Source organism: Oryzias latipes, chromosome 13 (genome assembly GCF_002234675.1).
Source record: "Oryzias latipes chromosome 13, ASM223467v1".
Taxonomy (NCBI): domain Eukaryota; kingdom Metazoa; phylum Chordata; class Actinopteri; order Beloniformes; family Adrianichthyidae; genus Oryzias; species Oryzias latipes.
In genome coordinates this window covers 4,867,686-4,886,364 of record NC_019871.2, presented here as the reverse complement: position 1 = coordinate 4,886,364, position 18,679 = coordinate 4,867,686, and the positions used below count along the sequence as shown (strand labels likewise).

Genomic DNA, 18,679 nt, shown 5'->3' with positions numbered 1-18,679 from the left:
TATTTCCAGTCTTAGGTTTAAAATTTAAATTGAGGACGTTTAAAATGTAGAAAGTTACATTTGCAAGCACTAATAAACTTAAACACAACCAACTTGAGTGAATTATTGAAGCAATTTATGTGTCTTGGAATTTGTTGGACGGAGAAAACTGATTTGCTGAGGAAGGCAAAAATAAAAAGAAAGAAGAACAATGTGTCTTGGAATTTAGAATATTTAAATAAATATAATAGTTTCTCAAAGTATATTTTCCCAAAAGAACAAAGTTAAGAAAATTGTGGTTATAAATTTAAGTTAAGACATTTTTGAGTGGACTCAATCTTTAAGGGGAAAAGCACGTTAAAGTAGGGCTGTAGGCTTTGGGGCTTTTATTTAGGACTTTTATTTAGTCAAACCGGTCGTTTCCGGTGTTTGTAATCTTCTTTGGGGTGACTCCCCCCTCTCGCAGCGAACCGAGGTTGCCGTTGTGGTGCCGCGCCCCCTCCTTTGTAAACGTCACTTCCTGTTTATGTCTTAAGAGAAAGGAAACATTAAATTATCCCATAAGTTCTTTTCCTATTCTTTTTTTGTTTGCGTGTAATATTTCATTGTTGTTGTATTTCATATATTTCTGCACTTTTGCTTTTTTGGATTTGTAGAATTAATAGTTTTTTGATTTTTTTGTTATTTGTATTTTTATCTTTTTTATATTAATTATTATAATTTGAGTTTTTAATGATCTTATTTGTTTATTTATAAGTTTTTGGGTTTGTTTTGTGTGTGTGGCTTAAATCTTTCAGGTTTATCCAGCATCATAGTTGCAGATTTAACTTTTGTACATTTGCCTGTAACCCTTGTGCTATCTTGTGGGTCTTGTGTGTTCTATTGCTAAGACGGCTATAATATTAAATTGCCATGTAATTTATCATTTATAGAAACAACAATATGTGAACGTTTGCCAATTTTCTTTTTTTTTGTGCTTTAATTATGTACAGCTGAACAAATAAGGTTTTCTGTTGCTTTTACAAGCTTACATTACTACAGTATGGTTAGAAATGGACAGAAAAGGTTGAGAATACGGCTTATTTAATTATAAGGTTTCTTTTTATTAATCTGGTAGGTGAAACAATCCCTCTCTCCCACACACACATAATTCAAAACAGTTTCAGAATAATTATACACCCTCAGACCTCTTATTTACCAGTTGTCCAATTGAGGTCATTGTCTTTCCAACTGGTAAATAAGAGGTTCTCTCAGACAAAGGAAGTTCAGAACCAAACAGTCTTTCAAAGCACATATTTTCAATTAAAAAAATACATATGTATGTATATATATATATATATATATATATATATATATATATATATATATATATATACACATATGTATGTGTATATATATATATATATATATATATATATATATATATATATATATATATATATATATATATATATATATATATATATATGCATACATACATACATATATGTATATATATATATATATATATATATATATATATATATATATATATATATATATATATGCATACATACATACATATATGTATATATGTATACGAATGAGTAAAATGTTCATTCTCATAATACTCATCATTCTCAATGATAGCAATAGTCCAGGATACTGTTTTTTAATCCTTAAGAATTCCTGCCTGATGTGATTATTTTCCTGCTCTAACATCTGATTCAATCCTTTCTTCTGCACAGACCTGACAATAAGAAACCCGGATTTGAATCTGGGATGTTGGAGCACATAATAATTAAAACAGTGGTTACTGTCTGACCAGAGTTTGGAAACATCTAGCAAGCATCTGGAATAAAATAAACTCCACAGAATTAAACCAGACGGTTGTGTTTCTGAGTGCCTACAGAAGTCTGTTAATGACAGTTTTTTAAGCAGATGTTTGTGCAGATAAATAAATGAAATATGCAAAGCAGAGGCCCCTTAGGACCAGACTGGAGGGCCCGGTCCTGAGCCACATGCAAAACACCCGCGGACATCACCAGTAAAAAAAAGTATTTTTTTTAAAACATCTTCATGTTTCCACACGTTTGAACAGCTTTAGCATAGATTCACTTTTTTTTTCAAACTAATTTAAAGCGAAATAAAAAAAAAACCTTCACACTGAACTTAATATAAATATTTTATTTTAATTCTACTGTTCAACTCACTTATGCTCAACATGTGGGAGGAACCCCCCCCCCCACTTAATGACATCTGATGTATGGAATTACATATTAATTACCATAACTTTAAACTTTTACAAGTTTTTTTTACAATTTATGAATATATTGAATAGTTTGTGGATTTGTTTTTTTATCTACAATTTAAAAAAAATGTGAATTTCCTTCCTTTTTTTCAAACTTTATTTGTTTTATGCAGAAATTGTATAAAATCTTCATAAAATCATTGAAATAAAGGTACTTTTGCACAATATTTTTCTATGAAATAAAAGAGCTGAAAACAAAACAAAAACAACAACAAAAAGATACACACAAAACTGCACCAACCCTCTCTTGTAAAGCTTTCGAAAATATAATAGGTTTCAACAATTGTAACTTAACACATGCCCAGATTTCTCAGAAGAGTAGATTAAAATAAGCAAAAAGTAATCACATCCATGGGATAAAATCAGGCAAAGGGGAGCCCCCAGAACAAGTGATTTAGTCTGGAAAAGAATAGAATTGTACTTGCTGTGTCGTTTGGAATAATGGACGCCACTTTTGTTCAAATTTATCAGAGGAACCATTCAATGTCATTCTTGTCTTTTCCAACTTGAGGAAGTAGAACATCCTTGAGCCACTGCGAAGATGATGGGGATTGTGGTGATTTCCACTTTAACAGAATTGATCTCCTAGCAAGAAGAGTCATAAAGGCGAAGGAGTCCCTTTGAAATTTTGATAGGGAAAAATTCCAACTAAGCCACTCAGAGGGTTTGGGCTCACGTTCCTGTCAATAATCCTGTCAATGTGATATCACTGAAAAAACTTCAGTCCAATAGAGAATTTCCTTCCTTTTTTAAAGGTTAAAAATGTATTGTATGATTAAAAATTTTTGGACTTTTACTTAAAAAGGACAATTGAGGAAACCTAATTGTAGATTTAAATTTGCTCAGTTTAAAAAAAACACATTTTTTCTGATTAAATGTGTGTTAATCCCATTCTCCAATAGCAATAAGAGACTGCTCCAAAAATGGATTATATCAGGCAGTAATTGTTTTTTTATCTTCTGATGAAGCAATCGATTTGGTCCTGAACCCAAGTGGGGTTTTTCAGACATGCAGTTGCTATGACAACAGAACCCGCATCAACGTCTTGAGGGCAGCTCAGAAACAGAAGCAGTGGACTCCAGCAGTCCCAAAAACTGCTCTGTGGTCTGAAAGCGGAGACAACGTGGAGGAAAAAACCGTCAGCTCACCGAGAGCACAGAGCATGTTTACCACCTGACAGTGGCGCCACCAGGAGGTGGTTAGGGGGGCTGACACATGGCCACCCCACTGGCCACTAGAGACTGTTGTAGCATCAGTTATGCATTAAAATTTCCCGTTTTGCTTAGCAGCCATTGTTCCCGCCGGCCTCATCCACATCTTTAACATTATAAATGAGATGTGTTCAGCTAGCAACATCTTTACTTTCTGATTATTTTATTTTTGCATTGAATGGATGCGAGATACATGAGAATTATAAGCTTTTATTTTGGTGAGCAAACCACAGAATAAAAGCTTTAGACAGCCGTTGCTTCAGATTAAGTCGACCAACCGACATGCATGAAAGTGTCTTCATCCAGGTCAAAATGAAGGCAAAGGCTCCATAGCAACCGCACTTTAGATTTAGTAACCCTTGTGCTATCCTAGGCACTTTACCATTGGGAGTTGGGTCATCTAGACCCACTAGACTAGACAGTGCTCTGAACCTTTTTTCTTCAATGATTTGTGATCTTCACTGGTGTCCATGGATTACATGAAATCTTTCCACCTTTATCCACCTTTGTCATGGTAGGGAGAACACGTCAATGTAAGGGTGGGGTCATCTAAGATAGCACAAGGGATAAACATATCTGGCAAATGTTTTTCTCTGCTGAAAACTACACTTTTAAGTTTTCCTTAGGAACCAGATTTTTGGTCGTCACATCAACATCAACAGGCTTAAACTAAGATCAGTGTGGTGCAACCAGGTGCTGTTTGAGAGTTATTTAGGTTTATTTGTTGGTAGGTTACCATGGGAAAACCATTGAATGTAAACATTTTTAATAACTTTTATTGGTCAGCAAAAATATTATTTATAGTGTTTCCTTTTTAAACACACGGTGGCGCCACCACAAAGGAAAAATCTGGTTTCTTTCAAGAGAATTCATCATCTTCCCGCCGTGAGGAATCTGTGTAACAGCATTTATTATTGCCTGCAGATGTTCGGCAGCTCTACTGACCTGAATTTTGCATGGTTGCTATGGTGACATTCTCCCTAGGAATCATTATGAGACTTTCCTTTTAGTTCTTTTGTGTGGTTAAAAAAAAGTGTGTGCACAATTGTTTAAATAAAGTTTTCAAACAAATCGACATCTGGTTCACCCTTCTGCTGTCCTAGGCACTTTAACATTGGGAGTTGGGTCATCTAGACCCACTAGACAGTGCTCTGAACCTTTTTTCTTCAATGATTTGTGATGTTCACTGGTGTCCATGGATTATATGAAACCTTTCCACCTTTGTTATGGTAGGGAGAACTCGTCAAAGTAAGGGTGGGGTCATAGGATAGCACAAGGGCTAAAGTGGGGGTGAACCCAGATCTACAACTGCTGGATCCAGTCAGACAGGAAGACAGACACGTCACTTTTGGCAGATCAGGTTGGACTGCGAATTTATTTTATGTGCAAATTCTTGCAAGAGGCAAGTCAGGTGCAACAGGAAATCAAGACACATAAATAAGATGCTACAGCAGAACAGGACTGTGTTTGTGAACTACTCTGGAATGTGTAAGAGTGTTTGTTGGTGCTCCGCCTCTTCAGGGGGGGGGGTCGATCCCCGACACGCTGACAGACCATCACGCCGAATGAAAACATCTTCCCGCTCCTTAAAGCAGCAGACACTCGTGTTATAGCAGTTATGTACAATAGAAGCATCTTCATATAATCTTCATGTTCGCTGCTGCAAAGTTCTTCTGTTCGTCTATTTATAGAGGATTTTCATCATTTACAGTATAAATTACTACAGTCTTGTGATAAAATAAATAACTTAAATACAGTGGCCGCGGCTTTTGCGAGGTGTGGTGGTGGTGGGGGTGTTTGGGGGCGCTTTGTTCCTTCAGAGGGCGCAGACTTACTGCAGGGGGGGGGGGGGGGGGGGTCTGTGGCGAGGAGGGAAACTCTAACCGAGAAACGTTTTTTAAGGTCAAACGAAAGAAAAGACAAATATTTACTAAAAACTTGACATTTTTAAAAGACCCACTCCGATGAAAAACGTGTTTTTAAACTTTTTTGTTGCATTTTAACGCCGGATATATATATATATATATATATATATATATATATATATATATATATATATATATATATATATATATATATATATAAAGAAAATTAAGCTTATAATAGCATATCTGAGTATAAGGAGCAGACTATTTTTAAACATTTGCACTTTAATGAATTAAAAGGGAAGCTATACGTGAAGTTGGACCTGGTTTAACTAGCAACTTAAGTTAAATGGCCGCATTTTTTTGTGCGTAGAGGCCGAAGAAGTCCTAGAAATGTGCAAATCTAAGCGTGAACGTGAAAGTTTGGAAAGTCGAAACTGGAAAAGTGCTTTTACATGGATTTTTTTAATTGAAAGTGAACCCTTGAACAGGCGTTGCCGATGCTTTAAGTCTTAGGTGATGGGAAGGGGGAGGCGTATGAGGTTCCATTTGTGCCAAAAATATCAAAATGTGTTTTTGCGTCTACTGTTATGTCTTTGGTCCATTGTCTATGTCCACTGATCGTGTTTTTGCGTCCACTGTCTATGCTTTGGGCTCATTGTCTATGTCTATTGAACGAGTTCATTTTACATTGGTTCATGTCTATGTATTACTAAGCAATATCTTCTGCATGCCCATGATTCTTTGATTATTACTTTGTATTAACTTTGTGATGTATATGCTTGCTTTATCCTTAAACTTTATCTTTGTCATTGTCCTTATCCCATGTCGTCTAACTACGGCGTCAGGAAGATCCTTAGCAACCGTTGCTAGTGTCGTTTGCTACGTCGTCTCGCCATGTCGTCAGGAAGATCCTTAGCAACCGTTGCTAGTGTCGTCTGCTACGTCGTTTCACGTGTCGTCAGGAAGATCCTTAGCAACCGTTGCTAGTGTCGTTTGCTACGTTCTTTCACCATGTCGTGTCCTTAGATCTTGCTGTATTTCAAATTTTGCAAAGGTCGTCAGAGAAGTCTTTTGTACGGTCGATAAATTGTTTCCCGTATTATCACGGAACAAAACACTTTAAAAAAAAAAAAACCTTTATTGACAATCCTGCAAACGCGCACTGCCAGAAAGGGGGGGGGGGTGCAGCGTACAACGGTTTCACGTTCCCGTTTAAAGTTATTTAGAGTATGGCTTTAATTTAATCTTGTGATGAAACTATTATTTCAAATTATTTTGAAAAATGACTGATCTTTATAAAATATGTTGTTACAAATCTGATGGATAAACGAGGATCAGACGGGCTAATAAGAGCCTTATGTGGTCCCGAGTGCGCCATCTCATGGTCACATAAATAGATTAAAAAGAAAAGCTCAAAAACCAGTCAGTTTTCGACTGTTATATTCATAATTAGTGACTCGACCCACTAAAATTTGAGAAGGTAACTCATCAAAGATATTTTAAAGGCCTCCTTGCAAGGCCCCCGTAAATCGTTCAGCGGCAAAAAAATAAATATTGCCATGGACTAATGACTTGAGGGTTTATTTCTGAACAAATACATTAAATCAACACCAATGTGTTTGTAATTTTATTATTAATAAATCAACCACGTTTTTCATGATCAGAACACAGCACATTCATAAATAGTCTTCGTAAAATGTTCATAATTATTATGTGTCATTCTCCGCGTTAAATAGAAGTAGTTCGCCTCCAGATCAGGTGGTGGCGGTAATGCGCCACTTTGTTTTCGTTTCAAGCGTTGTATGCAAGCCCCCCCCCCCCCCCTTTCTGGCAATACGCGTTTGAGGGAATATCAAAATAAAGTTCATCTTAAAAACGTGTTGTCATGGTTAACCCTGACGTCTGCTTTGATAAACATTTCTTTTTCGTTCCGTGGTAGTAAAGGAAAAAATTTACCGGCCTTACAAAGGACTTTTCTGACGACTTTGGCAAAATTTGAAAAACGAGAACATCTAACGACAAAACACGGGGAAACGTCGTAGCTAACGACAGCAGCAAACACCCTAGCTAACGACAGTAGCTAACGACAATAGCTATCGACAGTAGCTATCGACAGTAGCTATCGACAGTAGCAACGGTTGCTAAGTCCTGACGACAAAGTGGGACGACCAAAGACATAGACAGTGGACACAAAAACAGATTTTTGGCACAAATGGAACCTCATAGAGGCGGGGTTGCTTTGTGCCAACATCTATGTTCCTATTGATTGTATGTTCACTTTATAATTACCGGTACGAAGCCCATCGAGATGATTGTTTTTGTGAATTTGGGCAAGACAAATAAAATTGAATTGAACTCCTGCCGCTAAGCAGAAACTATGTCCTAGAAAACGTCAAAGGTTTTTCCTGTTTTTGGTGTAAAAAATGGCATAATCGTTTTTTAAAAGACCACTGGGAACGCCTTTTGAAAAAAGATTAAAAAATGATCGGAGTGGAAGTTTAAAATAAATAAATAAAGCAAATACGTTTCTTGGTTAAGTTTATGCTTCAGGAAAAGTTTCCCTCTTCGGCTTCACAGAAAGCAGAGTCACACCGCAGGTTTAATTCTGCCCAGGAAGGGTGGGGGGGGTTCCTCCGTGGGAACTTTTGTAGGAGACTGCATCAGTCAGGAAAGTCCATGATGAAGGAGGTGTGTGTGTGTGTGTGTGTGTGTGTGGGGGGGGGGGGGGTAAATCGGTGCAAATGTTCTCCTCCAGCTATACCACGGTGCCGCTCGGGGAGTTCCCATTCTGTGCTGTCAAGTTCTGAGACAAAAGAAACCAGAAATTAACACAAACAGATCCTCACAAAACCATCAACAGTATTTTGGGAGCTCAGAGATTTGTGGATGAAATCCTTGGATTCTCATCAGACAGAAAGATGATGGAATCACAGCAACTGTCTTTTATTCTATTTCTTATCTCTTTTAACTTTTTTAAATGTATGTTAAACTAGAACTTTCATTGTTGATTTAAAAAATTCTTTATGTTCACTTGTTGATTAACTAAAGTGGATTCAGATACAAACAACAAATGACCTGACCTGTGTGTTTCCTCTGGTGATCTTATTTAATTTTTAAAGCTCACCTGTGGAGGAACTCTGGCAACTCTAAAAACAAACGTTCACTTTTTGTGACATTTTACACTTTCTATTGGTTAGTCAAATGGAAATGTCATGCATTGATTGAAATTAGCTCTGAACAGGAACGTATGGAAGCGCATTGCAATCAATAAAATAAATAAATAAACAAATATAATAAAAGGTGGTTGCGGAAATCACAAAAAAATTACTTTCTCGTGTTTTTTTATTTTAAAATCTGTAATTTGAAATAATAACAATAAAAAACCGAAATGAAAACATATAAAAATAAAAATGCTTTGTTTTATTTTTAAATCACACGAGCTGTTTCACGTCCACCCTTAAAAGGTTCTGGCCCACTTTCTGTGGGGAAACGGCTCACATGCTTAACGCAGTCGGACTTTTCTGTAGTGGCAGTTTACCCCCACCAGATGGCGCCAGAGAAAACAGTTTAACAAGTCACTAATAACCCAGATTACTTTTGGACTACTATTAAATCATTTTTTTTCAGTACTGCTTTAAGCATTTGAGGTTCATTAGATGTTCAAAAAATGTGTTCATTTATTTTTATTGTAATAATAAAATCTGTCCAACACAAAAGCCCTTTGCTCAGTTGTTGGACAGGACTATGGAAACGATTGTGTAGCATAATTAAAAATAATAGTCAAAACCAGAAATGCTTTTTCATTTTCAAAATGAAGCTGCATTTTTTGACTCAAGCGCGAAGCTGAGTGCGTGTTTGTCCAACCAGCCAACGTGTAGCATGGCGAAATCTGCTATAGCTGTTGATGGGGCTTCAGCTGTTTTCGTAAAGCAAAATCAGCGCCAAGCTGCAGGAGACGATCTTCTATCTTGTGATTATTATTCAGGGCCTGCTTGCTCATTTTTTTTTTTAATCCGTGCGGTCAGTGCTTTTTTCTCAGCTGCAAGGAGGACCCTAAAGACGGGTTAGCATTAGGCTAATATGTGCCTCAAACATTAGCCATGGAGGTACTTAAAACTCCGAATGGGCAATGAGCATCTCGGATGTAAATATGTGGGAATGACATCAGCCCTTATTTTGTTCTGGACACCACTGGAAACACAAATTCATATGATGGTTTCTCAGATCGTAACAGCGCTTCCGCCTTCGGGAGCTCCGGGTCACGGGGCTTTGCGCTCCACTATGCGAAGGCGGCTGCCGGTCCGAAGAAAAAAAGCTTGTCGGGGGGGGGGATTGGACGAACCACCGTGTCTGTTAGCAGCCGGACACACGGAGATAGCACTGACGTCATCGCCCCGCCTCCCCTCTGGAAGTCGAATTGAATTATTCGACACTATTCGAAGGGTGGATGTGAAAATGAAAATGCAATCCCCTCTTTGCATTTTAATTTTAGTTATGTAAGCAGTTTTTAAGTAGCAATGAAAAATTATTTAAAACATATACATATACACACACACATATATATATATATATTTTTTTTCATGTGAATTTAATGTTGCATTATTCTAAAAAGATAAATGCAGAATGAAATTTAGGTAGATTTTAGAGGGTTACCGATTTTCCCGGCCGGGCCCAGGTGCAGATAAGTCCCTCCTGGCAGGCTGTGATGATGCAGTCGTCCATGAACACCAGGACTGTCAGCCTCTCGTGTGCAATCTTCTTGCAAACTAGGGGCTCCAGGAGCGGCACCTCGTGCATACGCGGGCACAGGGTGGTGCCTAGGACCTTGGCGCCGTCCAGTCGGTTGCACCGCGGCGCCACGTTGATCTTGTCGTTGCTTTTGCTGATGTTGCCCAAGCTGTGGTAGCGCTTGTGCTCCTTCTCCACCCCGCCGCTGCCCCCAGACTTGTCCGACTTGCGCTCCTGAAGGGATAGGGTGGCAAAGCGGCCGATGCTAAACGGCGTGGTGTTCCCACCCCCGCTGCCGCTGCTTCCTCCTCCTCCTCCCCCTCCTCCTCCTCCACCCTCGGGAGCGCCTTGGCTCTTGGAGGCATTTGCAACCGCAGGGTGAGGAAGAGAGTTGGAGCGGGACAAGGAACGTGGGAGCGGGAGGGGAAGCGTGGGTGGGTTGGAGGTGCCAGTGTTGGTGTTAGGAGGATGATGGTGTCCCTCAACACCTCCGCTACCAACCCCAACAGAAGTGCTGTTGACCCCCCCACTCCCAGAGTTGGGCAATGAAGGCCCAAAAGTGTTAGTAAAAGCCCGGGACAGCGGCAGGCGGGGGTACAAAACGTCATCCGTCAGGTCCCACAGACAAAACTGGGTGTCCTGCCCCACCGAGCCGAACCGGTACGTGACTGACGACGAACCGCCACCTTTAGAGCTGTGGCGAGAAAGCCGCGACAGCGTGCTGCTCGTTCGAACCCGGCCAAAGTGCATGGAGTTATTTGGCGCCCCCTGGTGGAGGTCCTCCTCGCTGCCACTGAGCTCCATGGGCTCCTCGTCCTCCAAAGACGTTGTGAAGGGATCGAACGCCACCACATTTACCCAAGATTTGTGGCCGTGGCCCCTTGCGACCACGCGGCTTTCAGCGAACGACCACACGGTCACCAGGTCATCCTCCCCTCCAGTGGCGAGAAATTTCCCGTCTGGACTCCACGACACGCACAGCAGCCCACCAAAGTAGCTCTTCATGACGCCCTGCAGCTCCATAGAGTCAAAGTGAAAGACACGCAGGCACCCGTCCTGGCCCACGCACGCCACGTGGACGCCGTCTGGAGAGAACGCAAACTCGTTCAGGCCTCCCTCGCCCACAGCCCACCGCAACAATGGGTTTCGGGGCGTCTTGGTTTTGCAGGCGTAGACGGCAAAGCCTTCGCCCTGACGGAGCAGAGAGTACTGCGGGGCCGTGGTGCCACACGGGTGGTCCAGGTTGTAGAGATAGAGGTGGCCGCTGGCGTGGGAGGCCAGGAACAGGTTCTCCGACTTGGGGAGCCACTTCAGACACGTCACCTTTGATTTGTCGATCAGTCTCTGGGGGGAAAACAAGGAGACAGGGAGAAGTTTCATAATTTCTTCCTGGGCTCCTCTCAGTCCTTGAAAGAAAAAACAAATACTCGAGCGAGGAGGCGGAACGCAAGTACCAAGAAGTCTTCATGCAGTCCTGCACACAAACACCCTCATCCTTCTAAATTTATAAGCGGCTGATGAGGGGCTAAAGCATCACACACAGCAAGAACCAAAGCAAACATCTCACCTCCTCGTTGAAGAGCTTACTGGTTTCCTTCTTGATGGGGTCGAGATACTGGACCTGCCCGGCCGAGAAACCCACGATGAGCGCCACGCTTTCCGCCGTGGCCGAGTACTGGTTGAAATCGTGACACGTCGGCTGCGTGCCCTTGTAGATTCTCTTATCTATGGGCTTACTGAGATCCACAGCCTGCGGGAGAGCAGCAGGAGAAACAACCGTTTATAAACCTAAACCAAAACCACAGGAGCAAGGACTGAAGAAGACAAACTCTTAGTTTCTCAAAAGACGTAATGAACAAAATCACACAAGTCCATCACTAAAAGTGAGGCAGTATACTTGAAGTTTATTTTTTATATACTAATCGATATGTTATAAACGTAGAAGTTTCTAATTTATTCACAAGAAGTATTTAGTTAGTTTACTTCCTAATCTACATGTACATGCTCTATAGTATGCCTATAATTGCTATATTCCAGAATACTAAATAAACTTCAAGTGTAGTACTTTTTGATAAGGGACAGCAAAGATTATTGTGAATTAAAAGATGTAAGAAAAAGTGAAATCTTGCAACTTTAAAGTCAACATAAGATGAGCGTTTAGGAAGGCAGTCTTGTACGTAGAGCCCGAAAACCTTGTGAAGCATCACGAGAGGGCCGGAAACCCAAAACACACCTTTACCCCGTGGTGTTCACACAGGACAAGCATGGAGGGGCTTCTTCTTCTACCGTTTAATTGCACATGTCCGCCACCTATAGTTAGTGAAGGCTTGGTGTAGGGCTGCACGATATGAGGAAAACCCGGGAATTGCGATGTTAATGATCAATATTGTGATGACTTGCGATGCATAAACAACTAGAAAAACAACCAAAAACATAATTTCCCTTTCACTGCAAGTTTAATTTAAACGAGAGTCAACAAAACATAGATTATACTCCAAATGACCCATGTCTACATAGGAGGTGAGCATCTAACATAAAAGAGCTCCATCCGATTGGTCAAATGCATAAAAGGATTTATTTGATTCGTTGAATCCTTCAAGCTGCCATAAGATTGTTTTAGCACATTTAAGGTGACCATTTACTGCAATTTTCGCTATCTTTTGCGATATGCGCATTGCACAGCTTGATGTCGGGATACAGATAAATGTGCGATTTATTGTGCAGGCCTAGCTTGGTGTGAAATGTCAAAGCGGTGCAAATGTCGCTCCAGGTTTTTTTCTTTCACAGTTCTATTCCGATATATGAAAGACTTAGTGACGTACAATTCCGGCCGTGCACAAGCCAGAATTATGATTGTAGCGACTTCAAAAACAAAGAGTGGCTGAGAGGCTGATGCTGGGTCCGGTTATTGAATGTTGCGCTAAAAAAAAAACCATGAAGCATAACAAAGTTCGCAGTCTGAACTTTTTAATAGTGAAAAAGGTAATTAAATCCACTTATTATATTGTGATCAAAAAGTGAAAAAAGCAAAAAATCAAGAAGAACGCACAAAAGCGAAACAGCAAAAAAGCGATCAACAAAAAATACGACAACCCAGCCCCCCCCCCCTTCTATCTTACATGGGGACAAACCACAGGTGAGTTAAAAGCACCCAATGTCTCCGCCCACAAACATGTGACCCACAAGGTGATTACCGCCAATAATACTAGAATCAAAACACAAACAAAAACAATATTAATTCAACCTAATAAAAACCACACTTAACTCATGGCACCTTCAATGATCAATTTTCAAACAGCTGGCACTTGTGTGAATTTAAAGGAACGTTATGCATACGTCACTACCAAATCAGAGTCCCTACTTGATCAAAGTTTGACCTGGATTGACTTTTAACCAAGTCTTTTATGTATCGGAATAGAGCACCGAGCCTCTTCCAACTGTAGGTAGCGGACATGAGCTGGTAAACAGTAGTAAAAGAAAAAGACGGAGAAGACCCTCCCTGCATGTCCAGTGTGAACACCATGGGCTAAACGTGCAATCAAGAGCGGGTGTCAAAGGCCTGGTGTTTCTATAGCTTTAGATCAGTGTTTTTCAACCTTTTTTGAGCCACGGCACACTTTAACCTTGACAAAAATCCCGCGGCACACCAGCATCCAAAAAAAAAAAAAAAAATAAGCAGAAATTCATGGTCTCTATTGATCGACAGCCCCCCGCAATCTCACGTGCATTTTGTGATAATTGTGGCCAAAAAAGCAGGACGTTGCGGCTGTTTTTTCTAAGAGATGAAATAAAAGTTAAATTAGAAAATTAGAAAAAACTGTTTGTTTGTCCGTTGAGGTTTCTAGACATTTCACGCGCACTCATTGTGCGCTCGGACACTGGCCCTTTAAGCCAATGCATCATGGGAGATGTAGTGTGAAAACTGCCGAAAAAGGGCAGAAAGACTCGCGTCTGTGAGCTTCATTGTTTTGTTCACGGTCTGACACCGGACTCTGTGGAAAGCTACACCGCTAAAGACGAGCTTTAGCTGGTATTTTTGTTGGAAACTTAGAGACTTTATCAGCAGAATTAAGAACAAGGAAGTGAAGACTTTAACCACTTCTGATTGGTCAGACTGCTGACATGTGATTAAGCCTTCAACAATGATTGGCGGAGACAGGTAAAGGGGCGGGACTTTTCCGCAAACCGCTATAGCTGCAGGTAAATACCGTCATTCTTATCAAAATGTCTTTAATAGAATCAAATAAACACAAAGAAAAAGTAATTTTAAGATCTTTTATATTCCTCACTACTCAGTGTTTTATCAGGGCCTGTTTGGATGAACAAAGAGCTGATTTCCTGGAGATGGAAAATGTTTTTAGATCAGTGAATGATTAATGAGGGTAATTTCTCCACGGCACACTTGACCATCTCCCACGGCACACTAGTGTGCCGCGGCACACTGGTTGAAAAACACTGCTTTAGACTCTGAAAAGGCATGTCCAAATCCCGGCCCACAGACTCATAAAAATCAATAATGTTATGTCTACATCACTGTCAATGATTTTTGGATTGCAATTGGATAAATTACGTTGACAACATCCTGTGGCGACTTAACCTTCAGAGCCTTTAGGGCCAAACAAAAAAAACAAATGTATTTATATCTGTGATCAAAACCACAGTAATTCAGGAAAAAGGTAACTTTTTGTGTTAGTTTTCTGTACACATGGTTTAAATATAAAAGTCAACCTTGAGCATTTAGAGGTGAATAATGTGTAATATTTCACAGGAACCAAGATTTTGTGTTTACGAAAGGATTTTTTTTTACCAGACAAACTTATTTATTTCTGGTCTTCATTTATGAAATTCACAGTAATTTAGGTAAAAATGTATTTAGGTGCATTTCTGTTTTATAAATAAAAAAGTATGCCATTGCAATAAAACATTATATAATTTATTTGCATTTAAAAAATGCTGACCCCTCACATATTTTCATGAAATCAGACCCTCTTTGCAAACGGTTTGCTCTGGGGATCTTCAGCTAACAGGTTGAATGTTGCAGTAAACCACAGCGACAAAACAAGAACAGTTCATTTAGAAGGAAGAAAGCACAAAACATCTGCTGCAAACTATGAATACAGCATGAGCCGAAAGAAAATGAATGAAATGCAGCAATGGTTAAAACAGAACTTAATTCAATTGAAGCAGATTTAAACAATTGCTGGCCAAATTCTGTGGCAGAGAATCACAAATGAAAAAATGTAAAAGTAAAAGTTGTAAGTCTGTTATATCAGGAAATCTTCATGAAGTCAGTTTTTGTTGTAATTTGACCTTTACTTTGACCTCATGAATTTAAAGGAAAGTATCTCAAAATGAGCAATTATTAGGTTAAGAATAATTGCAACTCAAAATAATAATTGTGCAATAAATTAATTGCATGACAGTCAGCACTAGGCAAAGCTTTTTGCTGGGTGGGGGCAGCAGCCCCCCTTGGCCCTCTGGTAGCTCTGCCCCTGGTAAAATTCCTTCACAATAAACTTAAAACATGATGGGATTATTTCAGGTTAAACTGATGAAGGTAAAAATCAATTCAAAATCTTATTTTGGCCCAAAATTTAGGATTATTTGAGATTATTTGGAAGTGAAATACGACACCTTAGCTGGAAAATATCTGAGAACATTTGGGCCTTTTCCTGAAAACAAAAAATGCCAAAAATGTGATTTCTTTCCCCCCCGCTGCACTGAACACACAGGAAGGTCTTTGCTGCAGAGGGCACCGCTAAGGTTATCTCAGCGCGTCAATAAAGTGATAAATAATTCACCTTGCAGTGTTCAGACCTGGAGCCGGCAGAGCCGCGTTAACATGCGGCTACATCATGAACCTCCTCCAGCATCACCTCCTTATCCTCCACCGCCAGCACCTCCAGCGGGGCGGCAAGCATGACGGAGCTGAGGCCGGCGGAGGTGCCGCGTTAGCGGGATAGCAGGCTATGCTAAGCCCGGTGTCCGCGGCGGCAGCTTACCTTCTTGATGTTGGTGTAGGTGTAGAAATACAACTCCCTGCCGATGTTGAAGCACACCCGCTCCGACTCCTCGCCCGGGTCTTCGGGCTGCAGCTTCACCATAGAGACCCGGACCGGCGGCAGGAAGCCGGTCGGGGAGTTGTTGGAGGCGGCATTGGAGGAGGCGGACGCCGCGACCGCCGCCGCTGCGGCGACGGCTGCAGCCCCGGGCCCCTGCAAAACGGCGACCCCTCCGCCGGGGATCTGAGCGGTGCCCGCTCCGGGGCCCAGCGTGGCTCCGGCGGACGGCCCCCGCGGCAGCCCGCCCCGCTGCTGCGAATCGGAGAGGGTGAGCAGCTTGTAGAAGCCCTCCCTGGTCCGGAACTGCGATTTAATCTCATTGATATCCTTCAGAGCGCCGCCATCTCCGGCCATTTTCAGAGCAAACGAGCCGCGAAGGAAACAGCGATCGTCGTGACCTGGAAATAATAGCGATTCAAAGTACGGAACAACAGCCGCCGCCGAGCTCTGCTAGGCCGACCAGGACCCCCGGCCCGCCCCGGCGCATCTTACGGTCGCCGCCTGGAGGAGGAACCCGCAGAGGCAGCCTCTCGGAGCCGCGGACAACATCTGCCTTCCTCCGCCGGGGCTCTGCCTCCGATCATCCGGCGGTACGGAGGCGTGATGCTGCGTCTCCTGGTGGGCCGACACTGCACACCCCCACGGTGGTCCGGGGAGGGGGGTACAGAGAGGACATCCGGCCTTGGTCAGGTCGATTTACCCCTTAAAAAACAGCGACACCCAGCAGGAGCAGAGAGCCTTAAAGACACATTCCAGATTAAAAAAACAAAAAACAAACAAAAAAAAACACTTCCTAGATGGAATCCTTTAGGATGAAATGTCCACACTGGAAGAAATGCATTTTTGTTTATCAAATGCTGTTTTTTTTAGGTTTGCCCTCCTAAAAAGAAATGGACAGTCTGTCATCCTAATATTGATTCATTTGAAACGATAGGAAATCAAGAAATTACCTTTAAATAATCTAAACACATTTGTTTTGATTAATTGTAGGTAGTAAGTATGTAAACTGCTATAGTAACCATTCAGAAAGTCACACACAAACCAATTAGACTTTCCAGATCAACCTAATTTGAAGACACCGGTTTGAACTAATCTGCTATCCTATGGGGTCCAGATGACCCGATCCTTACATTGGCATGTGATCCCTAGCATGACAAAGGTGGAGAGGATTTCATGTAATCCATGGACACCAGTGAAGATCACAAATCATCGAAGAAAAAAGGTTTAGCACACTGTCTAGTGGGTCTAGATGACCCCACTCCCAATGTTAAAGTGCCCAGGACAGCACAAGGGTTACATCACCTCTCCACACAATCAGCCAGACTCCAAACTCTCCAACATGGGAAAAACTAGAGCGTTCAACGTGTTTAATGACCCACTTCAATGAAAATTGGGTTTTTAACATGCTTTCCTCATGATGGAGGATATGTATGTATGTATGTATGTATGTATGTATGTATGTATGTATGTATGTATGTATGTATGTATGTATGTATGTATGTATGTATGTATGTATGTATGTATAGATAGATAGATAGATAGATAGATAGATAGATAGATAGATAGATAGATAGATAGATAGATAGATAGATAGATAGATAGATAGAGCTCAATACTAGCAGGAGAGAGCGTAAACAAAGGAATGATGGGAAATAAGCGCGGGCTCACTCATGTAAACGGTCCCGCCCACGAATTTCTAATGATCTCCTGCTGCTCACCGGAAACTATGTCCTCCAAAACAACACAGATTTCTTAAATTTAAATGTTGCCTAAAACAGCCCAATCATAATTAAAAGACCAAGGAAATTGCTTTTACTACAGATCACAAGATGATTGACGTGAATCTTTTATGGGAGAAGATTATAGACCTGCAAAAGACCAGGATGGACTACTAAACCATCGGCAAAAAACTGGAGGTGAAGGAGATGACGGTTAGTAAAGCTTGGCCAAAATACAAGATCATGAGCATCAATCCACCTGTGGGTCTGGGGCTCCAAATAAGACCTCAGCTGTTTGAGTTTCCATGATCGTCAGATCGTCAACACAGGAGGAGTCAGTTGATGATCTCAAAGTAGGTGGAACCACAGTCACCAAGAAAACCATTGGTAATGCTTTAACATCTTGCAGGTGTGCTAAAGAACGCACACCTGCAGACCTGCCAATACCCTTCAGGACTGAGTGAGTGATTGGCCAAATGTGCTGTGGTCACACGAGACCAACATGGAACTTTATGGCATCAACTCAGCCCGTCGTGTTTGGAGGAAGAGAAAAAGGCTGCCTACGACACCAAGAACACCACCCCCACTGTCAAGCATGGAGGTGGAAGGATTATGTTTTCGGCTGTGTTTCTCTGCACCGTGTGGATGGGAGGATGGGCGGAGTCATGTACTGTCAAATCATGAGTGAGAACCTCCTTCCCTCCACCAGGAGGCTTAAAGTGGGTCATGGGTGAGTCTTCCAACAGGATAATGACCCAAAACCAACAGCCAAGACAACCAAGGAATGGCTTAAGGTCACGGAGCGGTCAAAACAGTCTCCGGA

General features: G+C 41.2%; 1 protein-coding gene across 1 annotated transcript; it reads right to left on the bottom strand.

Annotated features, from left to right (window-relative positions):
- Positions 1-7,770: 7,770 nt before the first annotated feature.
- LOC101159324 (WD repeat-containing protein 20) lies at positions 7,771-16,826 on the bottom strand. Its single transcript, XM_011494166.2, has 4 exons — positions 16,079-16,826; positions 11,644-11,826; positions 10,002-11,420; positions 7,771-8,151 (listed from the first exon to the last, which is right to left on the bottom strand). Exons 1-4 carry the CDS (start codon positions 16,490-16,492, stop codon positions 8,104-8,106), a joined length of 2,064 nt encoding a protein of 687 aa, XP_011492468.2. The 5' UTR covers positions 16,493-16,826; the 3' UTR covers positions 7,771-8,103.
- Positions 16,827-18,679: the final 1,853 nt, after the last annotated feature.

Excerpts from the sequence above, each read along its gene's own strand:
- LOC101159324 (XM_011494166.2), bottom strand. The coding sequence starts at position 16,492 with ATGGCCGGAGATGGCGGCGCTCTGAAGGATATCAATGAGATTAAATCG. Across the intron at positions 11,421-11,643 it reads GTAAGCTCTTCAACGAGGAG|AGACTGATCGACAAATCAAA; the intron begins GTGAGATGTTTG and ends TTTTCCCCCCAG. Across the intron at positions 8,152-10,001 it reads GGGCCCGGCCGGGAAAATCG|AACTTGACAGCACAGAATGG; the intron begins GTAACCCTCTAA and ends CTTTTGTCTCAG.